The 25,165-nt window shown below is 36.5% G+C and overlaps 1 protein-coding gene across 5 annotated transcripts in view; it reads right to left on the bottom strand.

The window, feature by feature from the left end:
- The window catches only part of CCSER1 (coiled-coil serine rich protein 1), a 1,336,256-nt gene that overhangs the window by 747,898 nt on the left and 563,193 nt on the right, over positions 1–25,165 (bottom strand). For all 5 annotated transcript variants that reach the window (XM_081594745.1, XM_081594754.1, XM_081594785.1 and 2 more), the window contains exon 7: positions 19,755–19,832. In XM_081594745.1, coding sequence (XP_081450871.1) covers positions 19,755–19,832 — 78 coding nt within the window. The remainder of the gene's footprint in view (positions 1–19,754; positions 19,833–25,165) is intronic.

Raw genomic sequence — 25,165 nt, 5'->3', positions numbered from 1 at the left:
ACTATTAAGGATATCTTTTACTTTAGACAAGGGTAACTAGAATTTTCTGATTTTTCATAATTACTAGCCAACATTTATGTTGTATCATTAATATGCCAGTTTTGCTCATCAGAGTTACTATAGATAATAAAATCTCTGACAAATTATATACATGCACTATGAAAAATGCACTGAAGAAATGTTAAATTTGTGATACAAAAAATCTCAGAACAGAATATTTGCTTATTTTACCCAGAATACTTGTTTATTTTATTGTATTGCATTTGTCAGTGCACCCATTTAATACGCCTATATAGTATAATTAAAACAAAGGATGCCAAATGTCTTAACAAAACACTGTAGGTCTAATATTCTTTAACTTTACATAGTTAACCAAAGCAAATACAATCATTTCTAAATTATTTGATGTATGGTAGCATTGGCCTTCCTACGGCACAAAGAATCCATCTGCCAATGCAAGAAACGCAAGAGATGCAGGTTCAATCCCTGGGTCAGGAAGATACTTTGGAAAGGAAATGACAACCCACTCCAGTATTCTTGCCTGGCAAATTCCATGGAAAGAAGAGCCTGGCAGGTTACAGTCCATGGGATTGCAAAGAGTCACACATGACTTAGCAATTGAGCACACACATAGGCATGGTAGAATTAACTGTACTTAATTCCCTGCACATTTTATTTTACCCTGATATAATTCAACTTCTACAATCCATTTGCTATTTAATAGATGATTCCAAAATAGAACAGAAGGAAGCCATTGCCGGATAAACCAAACTCATACTGAGTCCACCTTTGATATCATCTCATATTCACGGTCCATCACAGATAGCCATGCTAATAATGTATTACAATCTTTGAATCTTACTTTGATTACTAATTTCTTACTTTAAAAAAATATGTTGGAGAAATACTTTTCACTTACATATAAGCTCAAATAATGCAAGAGGTTATATTTTAAAACAAAAAAAAAAGAATAAGTGCATATGATCCACATGCATGCATGTGTGCACTCAGTTGTACCTGACTCTTTGATATCCCATGGACCGTAGCCTGCCAAGTTCCTCTGTCCATGGAATTTTCCAGGCAAGAATACTGGAGTGGGTTGCCATTCCTTTTCTGGGGGATCTTCCTGATCCAGAGATCGAACCCTGTGTCTTATGTCTCCTGCAATGGTAGGCAGAATCTTTATCACTGTGCCACCTGTGAAGCCCTCCACAGTGTATATGAAATGGTAATGCAAACATAAGAAATAAGCACTAGATGTACTACACATGAGACCAATTGGTTAAATTATCATTAATAATGATATCATCTTAAATATAGTATTAATCCCAAGCCAGTTCCAGTATCTGGCATCTGCAGTACATGTTAAAAGAGAGTTTATTAATATTAGTGTGCAGAGCAATGGCTGCCACCTATTACCTCAAACCAAGGTTTCTAGACACTTGGGACCAGTGGGTATTGAGGAACAGAGCACATTATTGAGGTCAACTGTTTCCAAGTAAAACAGTCCTGGTATCTTGTTGGCACCGAGAACAAATATTTCAGTGATGGCAATCCACTCTGAAATGGATCCCCAAACCAAGGTTGAGGTCATAATGACTTCATTTCTTAAAATTCATTTTTTTTCAAGAAAAGCATAAAGTTTTTTTTCCCCAAATTTGAAGGCTTTTATTGGCTTTAGGATTTTGCCAACAATAATTCAATATTCTCCTTTTTATGTACATAAAAGTCAAGACTGTTTCACATTCCGTACCTTAATTCTTTCCTCTTGTTCTGGGGAACTCAAAAACATTAGGAGAAATCTAATCTCCATGCCATCTTCCATAGTGGCTATATCAATTTACTTTCCCACTAACAGTACAAGAGCATTCCCTTTTCTCCACACCTTTTCCAGCATTTATTTTTTGTAGACGTTTTGATGATGGCCAGTCTCACTGGTGTGAGGTGCCATATCATTTTAGCTTTGATTTGCATTTCTGTAATAGTGAGAAATGTTGAGCATCTTTTCATGTGTTTTTTAGCCATCTGTATGTCTTCTTTGAAGAAATATATGTTTTGGTCTTTTTCCCACTTTTTGATTGGGTTGTTTGTTTTTCTGGTATTGAGTTGTATGAGCTGTTTGTATATTTTGGAAATTAGTCCTTTGTCAGTTGTTTCATTTACTGTTATTTTCTCCCATTCTGAGGGTTGTCTTTTCACCTTGTTTATAGTTTCCTTTGCTGTGCAAAAGCTTTTAAGTTTAATCAGGTCCCACTTGTTTACTTTTGTTTTTATTTCTGTTACTCTAGGAGGTGGGTCACAGAGGATCATGCTTTGATTTATGTCATCAAGTGTTCTGCCTATATTTTCCTCTAAGAGTTTTATAGTTCAGGTCTTACATTTAGGTATTTAATCCATTTTGAGTTTATCTTTTGTATGGTGTTAGGAAATGGTCAAATTTCATTCTTTTACATGTAACTGTCCACTTTTCCCAGCACCATTTATTGAAAAGGCTGTCTTTGCTCCATTGTATATTCCTGCCTCCTTTGTCAAAAATAAGTTACCCATAGGTACATGGGTTTATTGCTGGGCTTTCTATCTTTTTCCATTGGTCTATATTTCTGTTTTTGTGCCAATACCATACTGTCTTGATGACTGTAGCTTTGTAGTATAATCTGAAGTCAGGAAACTCAATTCCTCCAGCTCCATTTTTCTTTCTCAAGCCTGCTTTGGCTATTTGGGGTCTTTCGTGCTTCCATATGAACTGTGAAATTTTTTGCTCTAGTTCTGTGAAAAATGCCATTGGTAATTTGATAGGGATTGCATTGAATTTATAGATTGCATTTGGTAGTCTAGTCATTTTCAAAATATTTATTCTTCCTACCCAGGAACATGGAATCTCTCTCCATTGTTTATGTTTTCTCAGATTTCTTTCATCAGTGTCTTATAATTTTCTGTTTACAGTTCTCTTGTCTCCTTACTCCTAGATATTTTCTTCTTTTTTTGCAATGGTGAAAGGGATTGATTCCTTAATTTCTCTTTCTGATTTTTCATTGTTAAGATATAGAAATGCAAGTGATTTCTGTGTATTGATTTTGTATCCTGCAACTTTGCTAACTAGCTCTAGCAATTTTCTGATACTATCTTTAAGGTTTTCTGTGTACAATATCATGTCATCTGCAAACAGTGAGAGCTTTATTTCTTCCTTTCTGATCTGGAGTCCTTTTATTTCTTTTTCTTCTCTGATTGCTGTAGCTAGGACTTCCAGAACTATGTTGAATAATAGTGGTGAAAGTGGACACCCTTGTCTTGTTCCTGATCTTAGGGAGAATGCTTTCAGTTTTTCACCATTGAGAATAATGTTTCCTGTAGGCTTACCAATATGGCCTTTACTATGTTGAGGAAGGTTCTTTCTATGCCTATTTCTTGAAGAGTTTTAATCATAAATGGGTGCTGAATTTTGTTAAAGGCTTTTTCTGCGTCTATTGAGATTATTATATGGATTTTATCTTTCAATTTGTTATTATGGTATATCACATTGATTGATTTGTGAAGATTGAAGAATTCCGGCAATCCTGGAATAAATACAACTTGATCATGGTGTACGAGCTTTTTTACATACTGGTGAATTCTATTTGCTAAAATTTTGTTGGTCATTTTTGCATCTATGTTCATCAGTGATATTGGCCTGTAGTTTTCTTTTTTTTGTGTTCTCTTTGGTTTTGGTATCAGGGTGATGGTGGCCTCAGAGAATGAGTTTGGAAGTGTTCCTTCCTCTGAAATTTTGTGAAAGAGTTTTAGAAGGATAGGCATTAGCTCTTCTCTAAATGTTTGATAGAATTCTCCTGTGAAGCCATCTGGTCCTGGGCTTTTGTTTTTTGGGAGACTTTTGGTAACAGCTTCAATTTCAGTGCTTGTAATTAGCCCCTGCAGAGCTGGAGTGGCAGCTGCATGGCACTGGTGCAGCGGCTGCATGGTGCTAGAGCAACTTTGAGGAGACATCCCATGCCCAAGGGCAAAGGAGAAGCAGCAGAAAGATGGTAGGAGGGGGGAAATCACCTTTAGAATCAAACCCCATACCAGCCAGAGACACTCAGAGGGATCTAACATACCTTGTGTGCCCCAGGACCCACAGACCCCACAGAGACTGAGCCATAACAGTATTTGAGTGTCTTCTGAGGAGGTTCGGGGCAGCAGTGGACTGCTTCAGGGGAAGGGGCTCTGGGTGCAGTAGACCTGGGTATGGCATAAGCATACCATTAAATCCACCATAGAGGAGGAGGTCACCATTAAATCCACCATAGAGCCCCCAGAACTTACACAGGACTGGGAAACAGAGTCTTGCAGGTACAAACAGAAGCTCGTGCACACTAGGACCCAGGAAAAAGGAACAGTGACCCCACGAGAGACTGACCCAGAATTTCCTGTGAATTTTCAGGAGTCTCAAGCAGAGGTGTGGGTCGGTGCTGGACTGCTGCAGGATTGGGGCACTGAGTACTACAGTGTCTGCTTAGGAACTTTTGAAGGATGCACCATTATCTTCATTGCCTTAGCATATTTTGGCCCGAGGTCAAATAACAGGGAGGGAACACAGCCCCACCCATCCACAGAAAATTAGATTAAAGATTAATGAGCATGGCTCCACCCATCAGAACAAGACCCAGTTTCCCCCTCAGTCAGTCTCTCCCAGAAGGAAGCTTCCATAAGCCTCTTATCCATCTTGATCACAGGATAGACAGACTGAAAACCACAATCACAGAACACTATCCAATCTGATCACATGGACCACAGCCTTGTCTAACTCAATGAAACTATGAGCCATGACATATACAGCCACCCAAGACAAACGGGTCATGGTGGAGATTTCTGACAAAACATGGTACACTGGAGAAGGGAATGGAAAACCACTTCAGTATTCTTTCCTTGAGAATGACATGAACAGTATGAAAAAGTAAAAAGATAGGACACTAAAAGATGATCGCCCCAAGTTGGTAGGTCCCCAATATGCTACTGGAGATCAGTGGAGAAACAACTCCAGAAAGAATGAAGACACGGAGCCAAAGCAAAAACAACACCCAGTAGTGGATGTGACTGGTGATGGATGTAAAGTCCGATGCTGTAAAGAGCAATATTCCACAGGAACCTGGAATGTTAGGCCCATGAATCAAGGCAAATTGGAAGTGGTCAAACAGGAGATGGCAAGACTGAACACTGACATTTTAGGAATCAGTGAACTAAAATGGACTGGAATGGGTGAATTTAACTCAGATGACCATTATATCTATTCCTGTGGGCAAGAATCCCTTAGAAGAAATGGAGTAGCCATCATAGTCAACAAAAGGGTCAGAAATGCAGTACTTGGATGAAATCTCAAAGACAACAGAATGATCTCTGTTCATTTCCAAGGCAAACCATTCAATATCACAGTAATCCAAGTCTATGCCCTGACTAGTAATGGTGAAGAAGCTGAAGTTGAAAGGTTCAATGAAGCCCTACAAGACCTTCTAGACCTAACACCCAGAAACGATGTCCTTTTCATTATAGGGGACTGGAATACAAAAGTAGGAAGTAAAGAGATACCTGGAGTAACAGGCAAATTTGCCCTTGGAGTACAGAATGAAGCAGGGCAAAGTCTAGTAGAGTACTGCCAAGGAAAAGCACTGGTCGTAGCAAATGCCCTCTTCCAACAACACAGAGAAGACTCTACACATGTAAATCACCAGATGGTCAATACAAAACCAGATAGATTATATTCTTTGCAGCCAAAGATGGAGAAGTTCTATAAAGTCAGCAAAAACAAGACAGGGAGCTGACTATGGCTCAGATAATGAACTACTTATTGCCAAATTCAGACTTAAAATGAAGAAACTAGGGAAAACCACTACACCATTCAGCTATGACCTGAATCAAATCCCTTACCATTATACAGTGGAAGTAACAAATATATTCAAGGGATTAGATCTGACAGAGAGAGTACTTGAAGAACTATGGAAGGAAGTTTGTGACACTGTACAGGAGGCAGGCATCCCCAGGAAAAAGAAATGCAACAAGGCAAAATGGTTGTCTGAGGAGGTATTACAAATAGCTGTGAAAAGAAGAGAAGCAAAAGGCAAAGGAGAAAAGGAAAGATACACCCATCTGAATGCAGAGTTCCAAAGAATAGTAAGGAGAGATAAGAAAAATTTCCTCAGTGGTGAGCGCAAAGTAATAGAGGAAAACAATAGAATGGAAAAGTCTAGAGATCTCTTCAAGAAGATTAGAGATAGCAAGGGAATATTTCATGCAAAGATGGGCACAATAAAGGACAGAAATGTTATGGACCTAACAGAAGCAGGAGATATTAAGAAGAAGTAGCAAGAATACACAGAAGAACTGTACAAAAGAGATCTCCATGGCCCATTAACCATGGTGGTGTGATAACTCACCTAGAGCCAGACATCCTGGAATGTGAAGTCAAGTGGGCCTTAGGAAGCCCAAGCTAGTGGAGGTGATGGAATTCCAGTTGAGCTATTTCAAATCCTAAAAGATGATTCTGTGAAAGCACTGCACTCAATATGCAAGCAAATTTGGAAAACTCGGCATTTGCCCCAGGACTGGAAAATATCAGTTTTCATTCCAATCTCAAAGAAAGGCAATGCCAAAGGATGTTCAAACTACCGAACAATTACACTCATCTCACATACTAGCAAAGTGATGCTCAAAATTCTCGAAGCCAAGCTTCAACAGTACATGAAACGTGAACTTTCCAATGTTTAAGCTGGATTTAGAAAAGGCAGAGGAAACAGAGATCAATTTGCCAACATCCACTGGATCATGAAAAAAGCAAGAGAGTCCCAGAAAAATATCTACTTCTTCTTTATTTATTGACTACTCCAAAGACTTTGACTGTGTTGATCACAACAAACTCTGGGAAATTCTTAAAGTAATTGGAATACCAGACCAGCTAACCTGCCTCCTGAGAAATCTGTATGCAGGTCAAGAAGCAACAACTAGAAATGGACATGGAACAACAGATTGGTGACAAATAGGGAAAGGAGTACATCAAGGGTGTATATTGTCACCCTGCTTATTTAACTTATATCCATAGTACATCATGAGAAGCCCTGGGCTGGATGAAGCACAAGCTGGAATCAAGATGGCCGGGAGAAATATCAGTAACATCAAATATGCAGAAATAACCCTTATGGCAGAAAGGAAAGAAGAACTAAAGAGCCTTTTGATGAAAGTGAAAGAGGAGAGTGAAAAAGTTGGCTTAAAGCTTAACATTCAGAAAACTAAGATCATAGCATCTGGTCCCATCACGTCATGGCAAACAGATGGGGAAACAGTGGAAACAGTGACAGACCTTATTTTTTTGAGCTGCAAAATCACTGCAGATGGTGATTGCAGCCATGAAATTAAAAGATGATTGCCCTTTGGAAGAAAAGCTATGACAAGCCTAGACAGCATATTAAAAAGCAGTAATGATTTTAAATACTTTGCCAACAGAGGTTCGTCTAGTCCAAGCTATGGTTTTCCCAGTAGTCATGTATGGATGTGAGAGCTGCACTATATAGAAAGCTGAGCACCAAAGAATTGATGCTTTTGAACTGTGGTGTTGGAGAAGACTCTTGAGAGTCCTTTGGACAGCAAGGAATTCCAACCAGTCCATCCTAAAGGAAATCAGTCCTGAATATGCATTGGAAGGACTAATGGTGTAGCTGAAACTCCAATACTTTGGACACTTTCACAACTTCATCTTAAGGATTTGAAATAGCTCAATGGTAATTACATTACCTCCACTAGCTTTGTTTGTAGTGATGCTTCCTAAGGCCCACTTGACTTTGCATTCAAGGATGTCTGGCTCTAGGTTGGTGATCACACTATCATGATTATCTGGTTTGTGAGGATTTTTTGCATGGTTTTTCTGTGTATTCTTGCCACCTCTTCTTAGTATCTTCTACTTCTGTTAGGTCCATACCATTTCTGTCCTTTATTGTACCCATCTTTGCATGAAATATTCCCTTGCTATCTCTAATTTTCTTGAGGAGATCTCTAGACTCTCCCATTCTATTGTTTTCCTCTATTTCTTTGCACTGATCACTGAAGAAGGCTTTCTTGTATCTCCTTACTATTCTTTGGAACTCTGCATTCAAATGGGTGTATCTTTCCTTTTCTCCTTTGCCTTTAGCTTCTCTTCTTTTCTAAGCTATTTGTAAGGCCTTGTAAGACAACCTTTTTGCCTTTTTGCATTTCTTTTTCTTGGGGATGCTCTTGATCACTGCCTCCTGTACAGTGTCACGAACCTCCGTCCATAGTTCTTCAAGCACACTGTCTATCAGATCTAATCTCTTGAATATATTTGTTACTTCCACTGTATAACTGTAAGGCATTTGATTCAGTTCGTACCTGAATCTTCTGGTGCTTTCCCTAGTTTCTTCAATTTAAGTCTGAATTTGACAATAAGGAGTTTATTATCTGAGCCATAGTCAGCTCCCGATTTTTTTTGCTGACTGTATAAAACTTCTCCATCTTTGGCTGCAAAGAATATAATCAATCTGATTTTGTATTGACCATTTGGTGATGTCCATGTGTAGAGTCTTCTCTTGTGTTGTTGGAAGAGGGTGTTTGCTTTGACCAGTGCATTCTCTTGGTAAAACTCTATTAGTCTTTGCCCTGCTTCATTCTGTATTCCAATGACAAATTTGCTTGTTACTCCAGGTATCTCTTTACTTCCTATATTTGCATTCCAGTCCCCTATAATGAAAAGGACATCTCTTCTGGGTGTTAGTTCTAGAAGGTCTTGTAGGTCTTCATAGAACTGTTCAACTTCAGCTTCTTCACCATTACTGGCCTGGGCATAGACTTGGATTACTGTGATACTGAATGGGTTGCCTTGGAAATGAACAGATATCATTCTGTTGTTTTTGAGACTGCATCCAAGTACTGCATTTCTGACCCTTTTGTTGACTATGATGGCTACTCCATTTCTTCTAAGGGATTCTTGCCCACAAGAATAGATGTAATGGTCATCTGAGTTAAATTCACCCATTCCAGTCCATTTTAGTTCGTTGATTGCTAAAATGCCGATGTTCAGTCTTGCCACCTCCTGTTTGACCACTTCCAATTTGCCTTGATTCATGGGCCTAACATTCCAGGTTCCTGTGGAATATTGCTCTTTACAGCATCGGACTTTACATCCATCACCAGTCACATCCACTACTGGGTGTTGTTTTGGCTTTGGCTCCGTGTCATCATTCTTTCTGGAGTTATTTCTTCACTGATCTCCAGTAGCATATTGGGTACCTACCGACCCAAGGAGTTCATCTTTCAGTGTCCTATCTTTTCGCCTCTTCATACTGTTCACGAAATCGTGCTGTTTGTCTCTGCATATTTATTCTTTAATTCTTCTTACTTACTTACCTACTTAAGTAGTCACTCAGTCATGTCTGACTCTATGCGACCCCATGGACTGGAACCACCAGGCTCCTCCATTCATGAGATTTTCCAGGCAAGAGTACTGGAGTGGGTTGCCATTTCCTTCTCCAGGGTATCACCCTGACCCATGGATCGAACCCAGGTCTCTCGCACTGCAGGCAGATGCTTTACCATCTGAGCCACCAGGGAAGCTGGTCTTTGTTAATTGAATCTTGAATTTTCTCCTTTTTGTTTTCAATGTTTTTGATCATCTTTACTAACATTATTCTGAATTCTTTCAGGTATTTTGCCTATTTTCTCTTTATTTATTTGGACTTCTGTGTTTCTAGTTTGTTCCTTCTTTGTGTAATACTCCTCTGCCTTTTCATTATTTTGTTTTTTAAATTTACTGTGTTTGAGGTCTCATTTTCCCAGGCTTCGTGGTTGAATTATTTCTTCCTTCTGTTTTCTGCTCTTCTAAGTTTGGTCCAGTGGTTTGTGTATGCTTCCTATGGAGTGAGATTTGTGCTGAGTTTTTGTTTGTTTGTTTATTTTTTCCTCTGATGGGCAAGGCTGAGTGAGGTGCTAATTCTGTTTGCTGATGATTGGGTTTGTATTTTTGTTTTGTTTGTTGTTTAGATGAGGTGTCCTGCACAGGGTGTTGTGGCTGGGTGATGCTATGTCTTGTGTTCCAGTGGTTTCCTTTGTTGGAGTTCTCACTATTTGATTCCCACTAAGTTTAGTTCGCTGGTAGTCTAGGTTCTTGGAGTCAGTGCTCCCATTCCAAATTTTCAGGGCTTGATCTCTTCCATGCAGTGACGCCCATCCACTTGTGGAGAAGTTAAGCAGCATGACTCACGCGTAAAAATATGAACTCTAGATACACACATTTTAAAGTCAATTCCTATCTTCCAAATTTGGCTTTTATTTTTGTAGCATTTATCATCCCTATCTGACATGTTATACATTTATCTATTTACTATCTATCACTCCTCACTAGAACCCAAATATCATGAAAGCAAGAATTCAGGAATTCAGTCTATGTTTTCTACACTGAAGCACCATTGTCTAGGATATCACCAAGCACATGGTAGGCATTGTATAAACTGATTCATCAACAGATGAATAATTAATAGATGGCCTAGTCAGAAATCAACCAAAAATGTAGAATATACCATTTTAGACTTTCTCAGACATCTAAAAAGTGATTTCAGTAATAAAAAGAGGCTATTAAATTCAATAAATGAAAGATAACAGTAAACACAAAAAATCTTAACCAACGCAAGATAAACAACAGATGATGTTATGAGGTCACACCATTACCTGACTCCTCTCCCTAAGTCTTCAACTCAGCTCTTTTCCACTATGGTGTTTTAGACAAAATAAATAAACACTACTATGTTGCTATTACAACACATGAAGAGGAAAATACCAATAGTGCTTTGTTCACAGTAAGTTTTTTCCCAGAATCTTATGTGATTAAACAATGTTCAGGTCTTCCCTGGTGGCTCAGAGGTGAGGAATCCAACTTCCAGTGCAGGAGACATGGATTTGATCTCTGATCCTAGAAGATCTCACAGGCCATTGAGCAACTACTGAATCTGTGCTCTGGAGCTCAGGAAGCGGAACTACTGAAGCCCTTGTGCACAGAGCCCATGCTCCACAAGAGAAATCTCCACAGTGAGAAGCACCTGCGCTTCACCAAAGAGTAGCCCCCGCTCTCCACAACTAGAGAAAAGCCTTTGCACCAGTGAAGACCCAGCACAGTCAAAAATAAATAAAGAAATAAAGTTTTAAAACAAAACAAAACAATCTTCCTTCAGTGGAGACTGTATTTAGGAAGTTATCAGGTTAATGCACAAGGGAGGTTTCATGAATTAAAGAAAAATATACTGTAGTGTGGTCTTTTAGAAAGATATAATACATTCTATGATTACACAAACTATTATGTATTTGTTTTTTTCCAAGTAATTTTTATTATATCTACCAGTTTTCCCTTAAGACAAATTCATTATATTTACTCTTTCTCCCTCATAATTAACAAACATTTCCATTATTTATTTTTTCATACGAGGAATCTGATATATAAGAGTTCGTAAGAGCTCATATGAATACTCAAGGATATAAAATAAAAAGCATGCCTTTGAGGAAATAATATGAAGCACCATTCTTCATCAAAGACTTTACATATCTACTCTCACATCTAGAAATTAAATAGAAGGAGTTGAGAAAAATATTTGTTCATGTTACTTTTAATATATATGATTTTTCTTGCTTTAAACTTAGAGATATCTGTTCTGCAAAAAAAATAATAATGATTGAAATTTATATCATTTTTGTTATTTGGTTGCTAAGTCGTGTCCGACTCTTTGCAACCCCATTGACCATAGCACGCCGGGCTCCCCTGTCCTCCACTGTCTCCCAGAGTTTGCTCAGATTCATGTTCATTGTGTCAGTCATGCTATTAGCCATCTTATCCTCTGTTGCCCCCTTCTCCTTTTGCCTTCAATCTCTCCCAGCATCAAGGTCTTTTTCAACAACTTGACTCTTCCCATTAGATGGTTAAGGCATTCAGAATTAGTCTTTCCAATCAATAACCAGCATTGATTTCTTTTAGGATTGACTCGTTTGTCCTCCTTTCTGTCCAAAGGAATATCAGGAGTCTTTCCAGCACCACAATTCAAAAGCATCAGTTCTTCGGCACTCAGACTTCTTTATGGTCCAACTCTCACATCCATACAAGACTACTTGAAAAATCATAGCTTTGTCTATATGGAACTTTGCTGGCAAAGTGATGTCTCTACTTTTTAATATGCTAAGTTTGTCATAGCTTTCCTTTCAAGGAGCAAGTGTCTTTTAATTTCATGACTGCAGTCACCGTCTGCAGTGAAATTGGAGTGCAAGAAAATAAAGTCTGTCACTGATTCCACTTTTTCCTCTCCTATTTGCCGTGAAGTTATGGGGCTGGGTGCTATGATTTTCGTTTTTTAATGTTGAGTTTCAAGCCAGCTTTTTCACTCTTTTCTTTATTTCTCATCAAGAGGCTCTTTAGTTCCTTTTCATTTTTGCCATTAGGGTAATCTTATTTGCCTATCTGAGGTCACTGATATTTCTCCCAGCAATCTTCATTCCAGCTTGTAATTCATCCAGCCTGCCATTCTGCATAATGTTCTCTGTATCAACCTACAGCCTTGCCATATTCCTTTCCCAATTTTGAAGCAGTCTGTTCTTCCATGTCTGCTTCTAACTGTTGCTCCTTGACCCACATACAGGTTTCTCAGGAGACAGGTAAGGTGGTCTAGTACTCTTCTAAGAATTTTCCACAATCTGTTGAGGTCCACACAGTCAAAGGTTTTAGCATAGTCAATGAAGCACAAGTAGATATTTTTATTTTTTGCTTCTTCCACGATCCAACAAATGTCAGCAAATTGATCTTTGGTTCCTCTGCCTTTTCTAAACCCAGCTTGCACATCTGAAAATATTTGGTTCATGTACTGTTGAAGCCTGGCTTGAAGTATTTTGATCATTTACCTTGCTAGCATGTGAAATGAGTGCAGCTATACAGTAGTTTGTACATCCTCTGGCATTGTCCTTCTTTGGGATTGGAATGAAAACTGACTTTTTCCAGTCCTGTGGCCACTGCTGAGTTTTCCAAATTTTCTGACATGTTGAGTGCAACACTTTTAACCACATCATCTTTTAGGATTTGAAATGACTCAGCTGGAATTCCTCACCTCCACTAGCTTTGTTTGCAGGAATGCTTCCTAAGGCCCATGTGACTTCTTACTCAGGATATCTGGCTCTAGATGTGTGACCACACCACTGTGGTTTTCCAGGGCAAATGGAAACTCACTTCAGTATTCTTGCATGGAGATCCCAATGAACACTATGAAAAGGCAAACAGATATGATACCAGAAGATGAGACCCCCCCCAGTTGGATGCTACTGGGAAGCTGCTGCTAAGTCGCTTCAGTCTGCCCGACTCTGTGCGACCCCATAGACGGCAGCCCACCAGGCTCCACTGTCCCTGGAATTCTCCAGGAAAGAATACTGGAGTGGGTTGCTGCTACTGGGAAGAGGGGAGGGTAATTACTAATAGCTCCAGAAAAAATGAAGTGTCTGGGCCAAAGCAGAAACAACACTCTGCTGTGGACGTGTCTGGTGGTGAAAGTAAAGTCTGATACTGTTAAGAACAATAATGCATAGGCACCTGGAATGTTAGGTCCATGAATCAAGGTAAATTGGATGTGGTCAACCAGGAGATGGCAAGATTGCAGATGGACATCTTAGGAATCAGTGAAATAAAATGGACAGGAATGGGTGAATTAAATTCAGATGGCCATTATATCTACTATTATGGGCAGGAATCCCTTAGAAGAAATAAAGTAGCCTTCAGAGTCAACAAAGAGTCTGAAATTCAGTACTTGAGTGCAACCTCATCAACAATAGAAGGATCTTGGTTGGTTTCCATGGGAACCATTTAACATCATGGTAATCCAAGTCTATGCTGCCAACCACTGATGCTGAAGAAACTGAAGTTGACAGGTGCTATGAAGACCTGCAACATCTTCTAGAACTAACACCAAAACTTATGTACCATTTATTATGTGCTATTGTAAGCACTTTCTATTTAATAACTCATTTGACTTTACAAGAACCCAGTGAAGAACTGGCTGCTATTCTTCCCATTCTATTGATGGAGAAATTGAAACACAAAGTAAATGGCTCAAGGTCATAAACACAGAAAGGGGGAGAACTGAGGTTTGATTTTAGGAAGTCGCTTAACTGGCCTATACTGCTTCTAAGGTTCCCAATTCTCTTTTCTACTTTCTTGAAAATAAATATTGTTCTTAAAATAAATCCATGTGATCATTATAGAAACTATAGGAAAAAAAAATAAGTATAGTCCATCCAAATAGTTGGTGGTGGATCACTGTATATTTTCTGCTATTTTTTTCTACCCAATATTTATTTTATATAATTGAGAGGAAACTATGTGTGTTACTACATATTACTAAGTCCTGAGTTTAGGCTATATGTAGTCAAACATATCATAACATCTCTGCATTGCATGGCATGATAAAATTTTGGAGACCTTTGTATATTTCTCTATTTCTTCTTTTCTGTCTTCTGCTCAGTTTTACTAACAACCTAGCAGAATGATATCACTGATTCAACAAACAAGAGTTTGAGGAAACTCTGGGAGACAGTGAAGGACAGGGAAGCCTGGCATGCTGCAGTCCATGGGGTCGCTGAGTCATCATGACTTAGTGACTGAACAACAAGTAGAAAAACAATTTGAAAAAGAATAGATATATGTGTATGTATAACTGAATCACTCTGCTATCCTCCTGAAGTTAACACAACATTGTTAATCAACTCTACTCCAAAATAAAATAAAACAAATAAACCTAAACAACAACAAAAAAGTACATGGAAGAGATGTTTCCAGCGCCCTTGCTGATTGGAGGAAAGAGGGATAACTCTGAGGGAATTAGGAAGAGAGAAAGCTTCTCTAGTCTAGATTAAATTGTGATTTCTGGGGATGAAGAAAAGTAGTCAGAGAACCTTGGATTTCTGTAGGAGAGGAGACCCAAGTAAACCCTCAGTTCCATTCTGTGTCAGAATGATGGGGACAATGGTTAGACTTCAGGGAGGCTAGTTCCACTGTGGATTCTAGGCACTGGATACCCAACCACCTTACACATGCCAGGAACGCAGTGTCACAGAGAAGCAGCAGTCAATGGGGCAAGAAAGCAGTGGTTTATTCTTGTTTTCAGACTTTGAAAGTGGTGCTTGGAGGATATTTTTGGTACACTTTTGAAACAACATTTAATGAGAAGGTGAGTTGAATGTGTTTCTTTCATGTTGACTATAGGATAAAGATGAGAGGATAAGGGAAGATAATAATACCTGTTTCTAATTTATCTAATCAAAGAAGAGATGTTTTCTGGAGTAAAAGGCATTAAAATGTAGATAGCAGGCCTTATTGAAGAAGAAATAAATTTTAAAATATGTGATGGAACTCCCTTGTAGTCCAGTGGTTGGGAGTCTACCTGTCAAAGGAGGAGATGCGGGTTTGATCCCTGGTCCAGGAAGATTCCACATGCCGCTGGATAGCTGAGTCCATGCATCACAACCATGGAGCCCAGACTCTAGAGATCGGGAGTTGCAACTCCTAGGCCCATGTGTCACAGCTACTGAAGCTCACAGGCCCTAGCGCCTGTGTTCTGAAACAAGAGAAGCCACTGCAATGAGAAGGCCATATACTGCAATGAGAGAAAGTCTGCATGCAGCAATGAAGACCTAGCACAGCCATAAATAAATAAACAAACAGATAAGTAAAATCTGTGAGAACAACAACAACAAAAATGTGATGAAAGTGATTGGCAAAAAGAACCTGGCCCATGATCAAGTGTACTATAAATGGAGGGGTCACCAGGCAGCACAGTGATAAGGAATCTGCTAGCCAATGCAGGAGACAAAAGAGATGTGGGTTCAATCCCTGTGTTGGGAAGATCCCTTGAAACAGAAAATGGCAACCCACTCTGGTATTCTTGCCTGAAGAATCTCACAGATGGAGGAGCCTGGCAGGCTACAATCCATGGAGTTGCAAAGAGTTGGACATGACTGAAGCAACTTAGCACACAAGCAGCTTCAAGAAGATTAGTGTCAGGAATGGATTGAGGCTGATAATAACTGTGTATATACAAATAAGTCAACAGTGTCATCCTACTAAAGAATATCAATATTTGGTGGCCCCAAGGCATTTTGGGTGTGGTGTCTCTCACCGAGGCCAACATAGGAAGAGAGGAGGCAGATCAGAGAAATCAGGGAGAATGGCAGAGGAAACAGGCAGGATAAGGTGGAATGGGTACATCAAAGTTAACAATGTCAGCTTGGGTATTCTGCACAAAAACATAAAACTTTTAATTAACAGTTAAGCAGTCTACTCCCTTTTTCCTCATATCAAGTCCCACTTAATTATCTTGCACTATTTATGATTCTATTATTGTTATTTGATAAAATATTATCCCCACTCATGTGAAATTAATTACCCCTTGGCCTTTCCACAACAATACAGTGGCATGTGTCACACCATATATGTATGTTTTATGTAATGATGAATAACACTATTAAAAATGAGATTACACATTTGTCCTTTGTTTCCAAATGTATGTCCGTAAGAGTAGTCTGCACAATTATAAAAACCTAGACTCCTAGAAACTTCTCAGAACCAAGAGCCAAACTGAGAAATCTATGAGTTTATTACTTGTGGTATATATGGAGGCTTGTGAATTATACATCTTTTTCTATAAAAGGATTCACTCAAATGCTTTCATGGCCAGATGTGAATAGGGAATGTTGACTGTGGTGAACTGGTATCAGTGAGCCTTGTCCACCTGGAGAAACCCTAGTTATCTTCGATCAATCAGTTCTATCTGGGGGGGAAAAAAAAGGCACAGAGTGCCCAGATATTGCAAGTGATTAAGAGAAGATAGATGAATGTTTGCAAAAACTTTCCTAATTTCTGAAAGACTAAACCAAACAAAATACTACAGCAATGGGTTTTAAATAGTAAGCACAAGAAGTTTAGCATGAGGTGAATTGTTCTGTATGGGGAAGAGAGTCGTAAGTAGATCTGTTTTTGCTTGAAAATTAAATTGAAGAATGTACTCCAACACTAATGAGTGCTGAAGAATACAGTTTTATTATGAGAAAGAAGCATCTGATCCCAAACACAATTTAATTGTCATCTTTGATTGCTGTATCTCTAAAGGAGATAATTTACCCCTCTTGACTCCTTGGGAAAGTCTCCAGGATGCTACCAGTTTTCTACTACCTTTAATCTAATAGATCTTACTGTGGTGCCTTCCTATTGATAGCCAACTTCTCATCTGACATTCAACTCAATAACACAGGTAGAGATATTAGTGGAAAGGCAATAATTAGGGATTTGTAAAATATGTAATATACCATTTGTCATTATGTCAAATAGTAGGGTTAAAATCAATTTAATCTGAATGTCATTCTAAAGCTAGTATTCAAAGGAAAGCATTTGTCCTGATAAACTCTTGAGCTCAAACAGGATATCTTCCTCCAACTGTTGTATGAGTGCTCCCAAAATAGACCAAGAAAAGGGATGGAATGCTTTCTTTTATTAACCTAATTACTTCTTAGGAGATAAACTGGGGCTTCTCTCGTGGCTCAGAGGGTAGAGAATCCACCTGCAATGCAGGAGACCTGGGTTCGAACCCTGGGTCAGGAAGATCCCTGGAGATAAGGTATAATTTAAGTCTCTCAACCAGCCACGAAGGCTTTCAAAAGTCTTGCTGGTCTAACATCAAGGCAGATGGTTATGGAGTTGGGTGATAAAATCACTGTCTTAGAAAACTAAAAGATTAAAGATATTTTGTATCATTTTATTCTTGGGGAATAAAAAGCTATAATAATTTTTTTTTTAGTTATCATGTTGATCAAATATCAAAAGTTTAAATAAAGTTTTCAACACAAATTAAATACAATAGTAGAATTGTTTCGGGTATAGTTGTCAGAAAAGTTCAATGTCTTGTGTTTTTAGTTTTCAACAAATTCTGTTTGCAATTAAAATGTACTATGCTACTAAAGTATATCTCAAAATAATTTCTGTATATTTTGTGTTTAAATAAGGATATATAAGAATTCTATTATTCATTTATATGACAACAATTTATACGATAAAAATTTAAAAAAGCAAATGCAGGAGTTTTATAATTTGATACATTAATTTTAAATGTGTTTTAAATACCAGTGGAATCTTTCTAGGTCCGATAAAATTCTTTTAAAATATAAATAATATTTCTTTCACAGAAGAAGTGAATTAAGTGGTACTATAATTATATTGGTTACCAACAGCCAGTATTATATATCACAAGCACTTTGAAACTTTAATTGCATATAAAACCACTTACAAACATTAACATGAGAAAAATATTGATCTCTTAGAACCAGTCAGTGAAACTAACTAAAATAATTATATTTATATTAGCTTTATGTCAGCACATTTTGGAATATAGTTGACCTTTCCTTTTACTTCTATTAAAAATACATTAATTTTCAAGGAGGGCAGTCATTATCAATATATTAAAAAGAGAAAATGGTTTCTAGTGACACTTTGAGAATTCAATTAAAAACTTGCTAAAAATACGATTCTTCTGTAAATTTTGTCCCTTAACCATACGACAAAATATTAAGGAATAATAAACTTTGAAACATTAGTAGTGTTTTCTCCTTTTGTTGTAAAATGATAAAATAATTCTCAATAAGTGATACAATCAGAACACGATTCATTATTTAACAATTCTTTGATATGAGCTTTTAACAATTATATTATCTACCATCAAACAACAAAGCATTTATAATTAGAAAACCAAAGACTTACAATGGAACTTATAACCTATTAATGTTACTTTGACAAAACAGCAAATATTGAGTACTGTATTTGGAAATCCATGTCAGCAACTGTATGAGGTATGAGCAATATTAAGATTTTGTCTTCATATGAAAAACAATGAGAAGTTAATGATAAAATGCAAATCATCATAATAAATCCTCAAAAGTATGTTGACTTGTCTTTAAACCAAACTAAAACAACTGCACCTAAGTAAGAGTACCATCCCAACTTTTCAAGTTTTTTTTAATTTCCCATGATCTTAAGGAGTGCCTTTATTTACAATAATCCTAAAGAATCCAAACATCTAGAGTATACATCTAAATTAGCTGATTTACAAGCTTTAGCTTAAAGAGAAACGATCTTAAATAGCAAAACAAGAAGATGACTTCATATTTTTAATGTATATAGACTCCCAAGCTGAAGAATTCTCTAATCATATTTAGCATTAGTTATTTTTAAAATGCAATGTTTAGAGGAATGATTCTATATTTTAATTTTTGATTTGACCATTAGTCTTTAAAGAATACACAATTAATTAATTATTACCTAAGTCATCAATGAAAATTTAACCAGCTAATGAAAGTTTAACCATTGGATGAGTGCTGAATAGTTCATTCCAAACTTATTGCTTAATATAAATAAAAGATTTGAAACCTATAATTCATGTGACATCAAACTGTTATAATGAAATCACTGTCTCTTACATTCAAGACAAAGTGCTATATAAAATATCAATTTCTATTCAAAATCTTTACCTTTATTTAGCAACTAAAATGACAACAGACAAAACAACAAAATTTTAACATCTGAAACAAGATCCTTACAAGTTAAAGCAGTTAATCTATCTATGCCTGAACTACCTATTTTACACAGCAAAATAAATACATTTTAAAGATCCTAAAAATATTGTGAACAATTTTTAAAACATTTTAAAATTTATTTTTACCTTGAAAGGCAAAGGCTCTTCAGCAAGAGGACTAACTGGAAGTGAGGTGGTGCTACTGGCTGGGCTCATATCTGCACTCTATAAGAAAAACAAAACTAAATTAAAGAGGTACTTTTATAGTCATTTTTATTATTCCTAATCCAGAATCTAACTCTTCTTATTAAAACAAAAAACAAATAAGTAAAAATGTGCTTAGTCACTCAGTCGTGTCTGACTGCATCCCCATGGACTGTAGCCTACCAGGCTCCTCTGTCCTTGGGGTTCTCCAAGCAAGAATACTAGAGTGGGTTGCCATGCCCTCTTCCAGGGGATCTTCCCAACCCAGGGATTGAAACCAGGTCTCCTACATTGCAGATGGATTTTTTACCATCTGAGCCAACAGGGAAGCAGCTCAGCTAGTAAAGTAAAATTGACCATAGAAAATTTCAAATTATTAATGCAAAATGAAATGTTTTTTATTTAGAAATAGTTATCTAAGAAATTAATCAAATGATCACTTTTCAATTTGCATTTCAAGTTCATTTTATTAAATATGAAAATCATCTTTTATGTTAGGATGGTATCCAGTACTACATTTAACTTATATTCTTACATTTTTTGATTGTTAACCTATACCTATAATGGTTCACTACGGTGCTATTTCAACACTTTTCAGGCTGATTTTCAAATAGATGTCATTCTATTTTCCTTTTATGGAGATTTAAATAATCATATCCAGTTTTTAATTTATCATGAAGGGCACATCTGCCATTAATTTACAACTATAAAATGAAGAAATTGACATTTTTAAAATTCCCATATCCATAGTTCTTGACAAACTTTCTTATATTCAACTAAACAAAACTTTATGGACAAGATTTACACAAATATAAGAGAATTATTGGAATGTTGCTAGTGCTGTTCTTCTAGTCCTTTAAAAAAATACAATCAATTAAAACTTCTGGATTAGAGGCTTGTCATCATTTTTCCTAAAAGCAATAAAAAGATACTGATAATAGGCAGCAACAGAAGTTATTTTACTATGCTTTTAACTCATTCTCTCAGAGGAATTATTTAAAAGTAGATAAATAAACAAAACATTGGGGAAAAAATGCTCACCTACATTTTTTTACACAAATAGAGAAAAAAACTTACAGTAAAGATTAAAACAAAACATGATTAACCTTGAGATAAGGGAACAAGTAGACAAGTTTGGCTGATAAATTTCAACAAAAGAACACACTCAAAGAATAGATGCTCTGGATGCTCTTTTTATTCAAAGATCATTTTCAATTCATTTGATTCAGGTATACAATAAACTGAAACACTTTAAATATTCATTAAAGTATGATTACTTCTGACTATCAAGTCCAGAAAAAAAAAATGAATATGAACTACAAAGATAAGAACCAAGATACTCAGTATATATTTTTTTTACATAACATGTCCACTCGTTAGAAATTGACATAAGCCTGAACATTGAGTTACAGTGTCTAAAGGAGGAAATTAGATAAAAACTGAATAATCTACTAAAGGAAACAGGAAAATACATGCACCAGATAACTGAGGTGAGTTAGTTACTAATTTCTAAATATATTCAGAGCTTCTTGGCCATTTATTAGCACAAAATCAGGAAATACTCTGGACTGATGACTTCCACTATTTGATCATATGATGTAATGGAGAAAAAAAGAGCTTTCTTAGGAATGAACTTACTACAGAATTCTAACATAAGAAATGATTGAAACATTTTTGCAGAAACAGAAAAACAAAATTCGAGCTGTTTCTCTATCATGAGCTTTTTCATGACAAATTAAACAAGTGATAGAACATAGTTCATATGAAGTTGAATTATCTGATATTTTCCTCAAAGTACTGACATTTTGCATAGCATAAGAAAGTATTATGTCTTCAAAAATCAGGTATTCAGGAGACAGAGACGACATTCAGCTGTGAAAATCTGAACGCTTGGATCAGATGAAGGGTTTTTTAACTTCTGTAAGAAGACGAGCTGAAAATAAAGCTTCATGTTTAACTTCTTTTAGGGTTAAGGTCTCCCACAGCTTCCCAGAAATAAATGTGTCATTCTAAGTACTATGGAAAGCAGACTCTAAAATATGCATCATGTAACCTTGATTATTTCAATGTCATTCTTAGAGAAAACTTTGTTTTAGCTTTAACTTTCAAATTCATCTTATAGTGTGACACTTTAACTCTATTGCTCTTAGGAAATCTTGAGGAAAATGTGTTTTAAAAGCACATCGATCTGATATGACAGCATCTGATAAACTGCACTTAATTATCAAGTTGAGAAACACAGCAAAAAATAAGAAAAAATAATATTCAATTTCAGTTTGCTTTCCCATTTGTGTTTCAGTGATCTGTAATATAGGTGGCATTCCAATCTATTCATCCTTTAGATAAAATACTGTAGTAAATCCTTCAGATATCTCTTATCCATAGCTCATATTTTAATTAATTTACCCTTTCATTCAATGACAGCAATACCAATGCAACTCTATATCTAAATACAAATTAATAAAGTACTCTCAAGTTACATTTGATGTTTTAAATCCTCAGTTTCAATATATCCTGGTAACAACTCTTGACTACCAACCTAGGACTTAGTCTATCAACACTGATGTGAGAATTACTAGAAGTTACTGTTGGGGGGAAAAAAAAGTATACAAATTTACACTTAATTTTTTAAAAATGAGAAAGTGAATAGTATTTGTAAATCACAATAGGCAATCTTTTCCCAATACGCAGTGAGCAAGAAAGGAATTATTTTTGTTAATAACAGTTTTTCCAGGCTAAATTTTAGATTCCAATTTGGAAAAATGCCACAGTATTAATATGCATTTTTACACACAGGTGTGCTCAGTCACTCAGTCATGTCCTAGTCTTTGTCACCCCATGGACTGTAGCTCACCAAGCTGCTCTGTCCATGGAATTTTTCAGGCAAGAGTACTGGAGTGTGTTGCCATTTCCTACTCCAGTTAATCTTCCTGACCCAGGGATCGAACCTGCATCCTTGCGTCTCCTGTACTGGCAGGTGGATTCTTTACTACTGTGCCATCTGGGAAGTCCATCCATTATTATAAATAATGCTTATGATGTTTGATTATAAGTGTAATCACACTCAACTGTCACTGCTCAATTGTCCATGGCCAAAGTATACATTTGAGTGCCTTGGCACTCAATATATTGTCACCAAAGAAACAGTGAAAATAAAGAATAAGGGACAGTATTAATACTTACTAAATCAGAAAAAAAATGTTGAAACTTGAACATTACATCTTCTCTTAGATTCTACTATTCTATCTACTATTGAAAAATACAAATATGAATTCATTGTAATAGCTTTGAGAAACATACTATTCTTTCTTGTTACACAGAGAAATAAAATACTCTTAGTTGATTCTGTCACTTCTTACTATCGATCCTTTGTGTACAAAATTTGCCAGCCATTTGTATAATAACATAAAAATGAAAATTCAATTCTAAAATACTTTTCATTGATTCATAAATTAAAAAGTTACTTTTTATCCATGAAAATGACTGAATATTTTACAAGTATTAAAAATATTTTTCCAATTTAGCCATATTTTATTTAAATATAAGATTCTATATTAATGCCAAGTGCCTGGGTCTTGATTTCTTCTAACGAGGGAACCAGGGCTCCTTGGAGAAGTAGGGGATTCCTGGGATGAGGCAAGGAATGAACAACTTGTGCCAGAAAGTGCTCAAAGATAAAAGAAAGGAGTGTGCCAAAGAGATAAATGAGCCAACACAAGAGAACACCCAAATGCCAAAGCTGGAACAATTCGAGCAACAATGTAAACAGCATAGTAATGGATTATAATCAAAACATAAAACAAAAAAGCATGCATTTATATATAAATAAATGAATAAAGAAATAATTAGGGAAAATAAATGAATCCTTCTTACAGAAATATTCCAAATAATTTATACAGATACTCCCCCTCTTCAAGAAATGAAGCTTATCATCACAGCCAGCCTCAGGCTGTGCTTAGAGACTTATTTCCAAAGAAAAGATAATGAAAAAGGGGAAAGGTAACCTTTCAGTGGAGAAACATGGTAAACACTAGCTCAACCACATTCTCAAGGTTAGCATCCTGTAGAGAGCCTATATATAGCATGATACAATGTGATGAAAGTGAAAGAAAGTGAAGTCGCTCAGTCGTGTCCGACTCTTTGCAACCCCATGGACTGCAGCCTGCCAGGCTCTGCTATTCGTGGGATTTTCCAGGCAAGAACACTGGAGTGGGTTGTCATTTCCTTCTCCAGGGGATCTTCCCGAGAAGTACTTTACCTCTGTGGTTTTTCTCTCCAATGATATCAGTCTAATCATGAGAAAAACACTGTACAAACTCAAATTGAGAAACATTCTGCAAAAATCTGACCAAAGTCAAGGTTACCACAGTCAAGGAAAGATTAAGAACTATTACAGATTATGTTGCTATGGAGACATGATGACTAAATGCAAGGAAGCAGCTTGGATTAAACCCTCAAACAGCAAAAAGGACATTAGGGAAAATTGGTGAAGGCTGAATAAATACAGAATGTAGTTAATAGTAATGTATGAATACTGGTTCTTTGTTGTGATAAAGAGATTCTTCTAAGGAAGAATGATGACAATTGAGGAAACTGGATGAGGGGTATATGACAGTTCTCTACTCTCATCTGGAGAGCTTTTCTTCAGATGAGCTTTTCTACTCATCTGAAAGTATTTTAAAATTAAAAAAATGTTTATTTAAAATATTCATTAGCAATATAATCAGGCTTTTCAAGATTATAATACATATTCTGTCATTATAGTCATATTCTAAGCTTTCATCAGGGCTGGTCTAACTTTCATAAAAATAAATTGTGACAGACGATTTTATTGGGATGCATAATCTCCTCACTAAATAATCTTTAATTTTCTATGAAGATCTCACCAAAAATCTGATGCTAAATTATTTTGAATACTTTCATGTTCCACATGGGATGTGGAAGGGAAGTTTCAGCCATGTAAGATGATCTATTTGTTTGGGTACTCTTAAGGTGCTTGGTAGAGTGAGTTTGCATTATTAATATTTACTAAAGGCCTTCATTCTATAGTGCAAATCCATTAATTATATCTCCTCTGAAAGCATAATTAATGGATTTGTCCTATGGAATTAAAATTATTTATAAATATTTCTTGAAGTGAAACATGATCAATTTGGCTCAAATTTGTTGAGTATATAAACAGATTTCAGCATAAGAGGAATATTTTAATTTTTAAGCTATTAGGGTAAAAAATATGGTATACAGGGTATACAGTAACTTTTTTTTATGTCTAATAAAATTAAATGGTCACCTAAGTGTATCTTTTTATTTTTAACTGGAGGATAATTGCTTTACGAAGTTGTGCTGGCTTCTGC

Source organism: Giraffa tippelskirchi, chromosome 1, assembly GCF_054371585.1.
Source record: "Giraffa tippelskirchi isolate mGirTip1 chromosome 1, T2T-mGirTip1v1.2.pri, whole genome shotgun sequence".
Taxonomy (NCBI): domain Eukaryota; kingdom Metazoa; phylum Chordata; class Mammalia; order Artiodactyla; family Giraffidae; genus Giraffa; species Giraffa tippelskirchi.
Note: the sequence above shows the minus strand (reverse complement) of the source record. Positions and strands in the feature narration are given on the sequence as shown.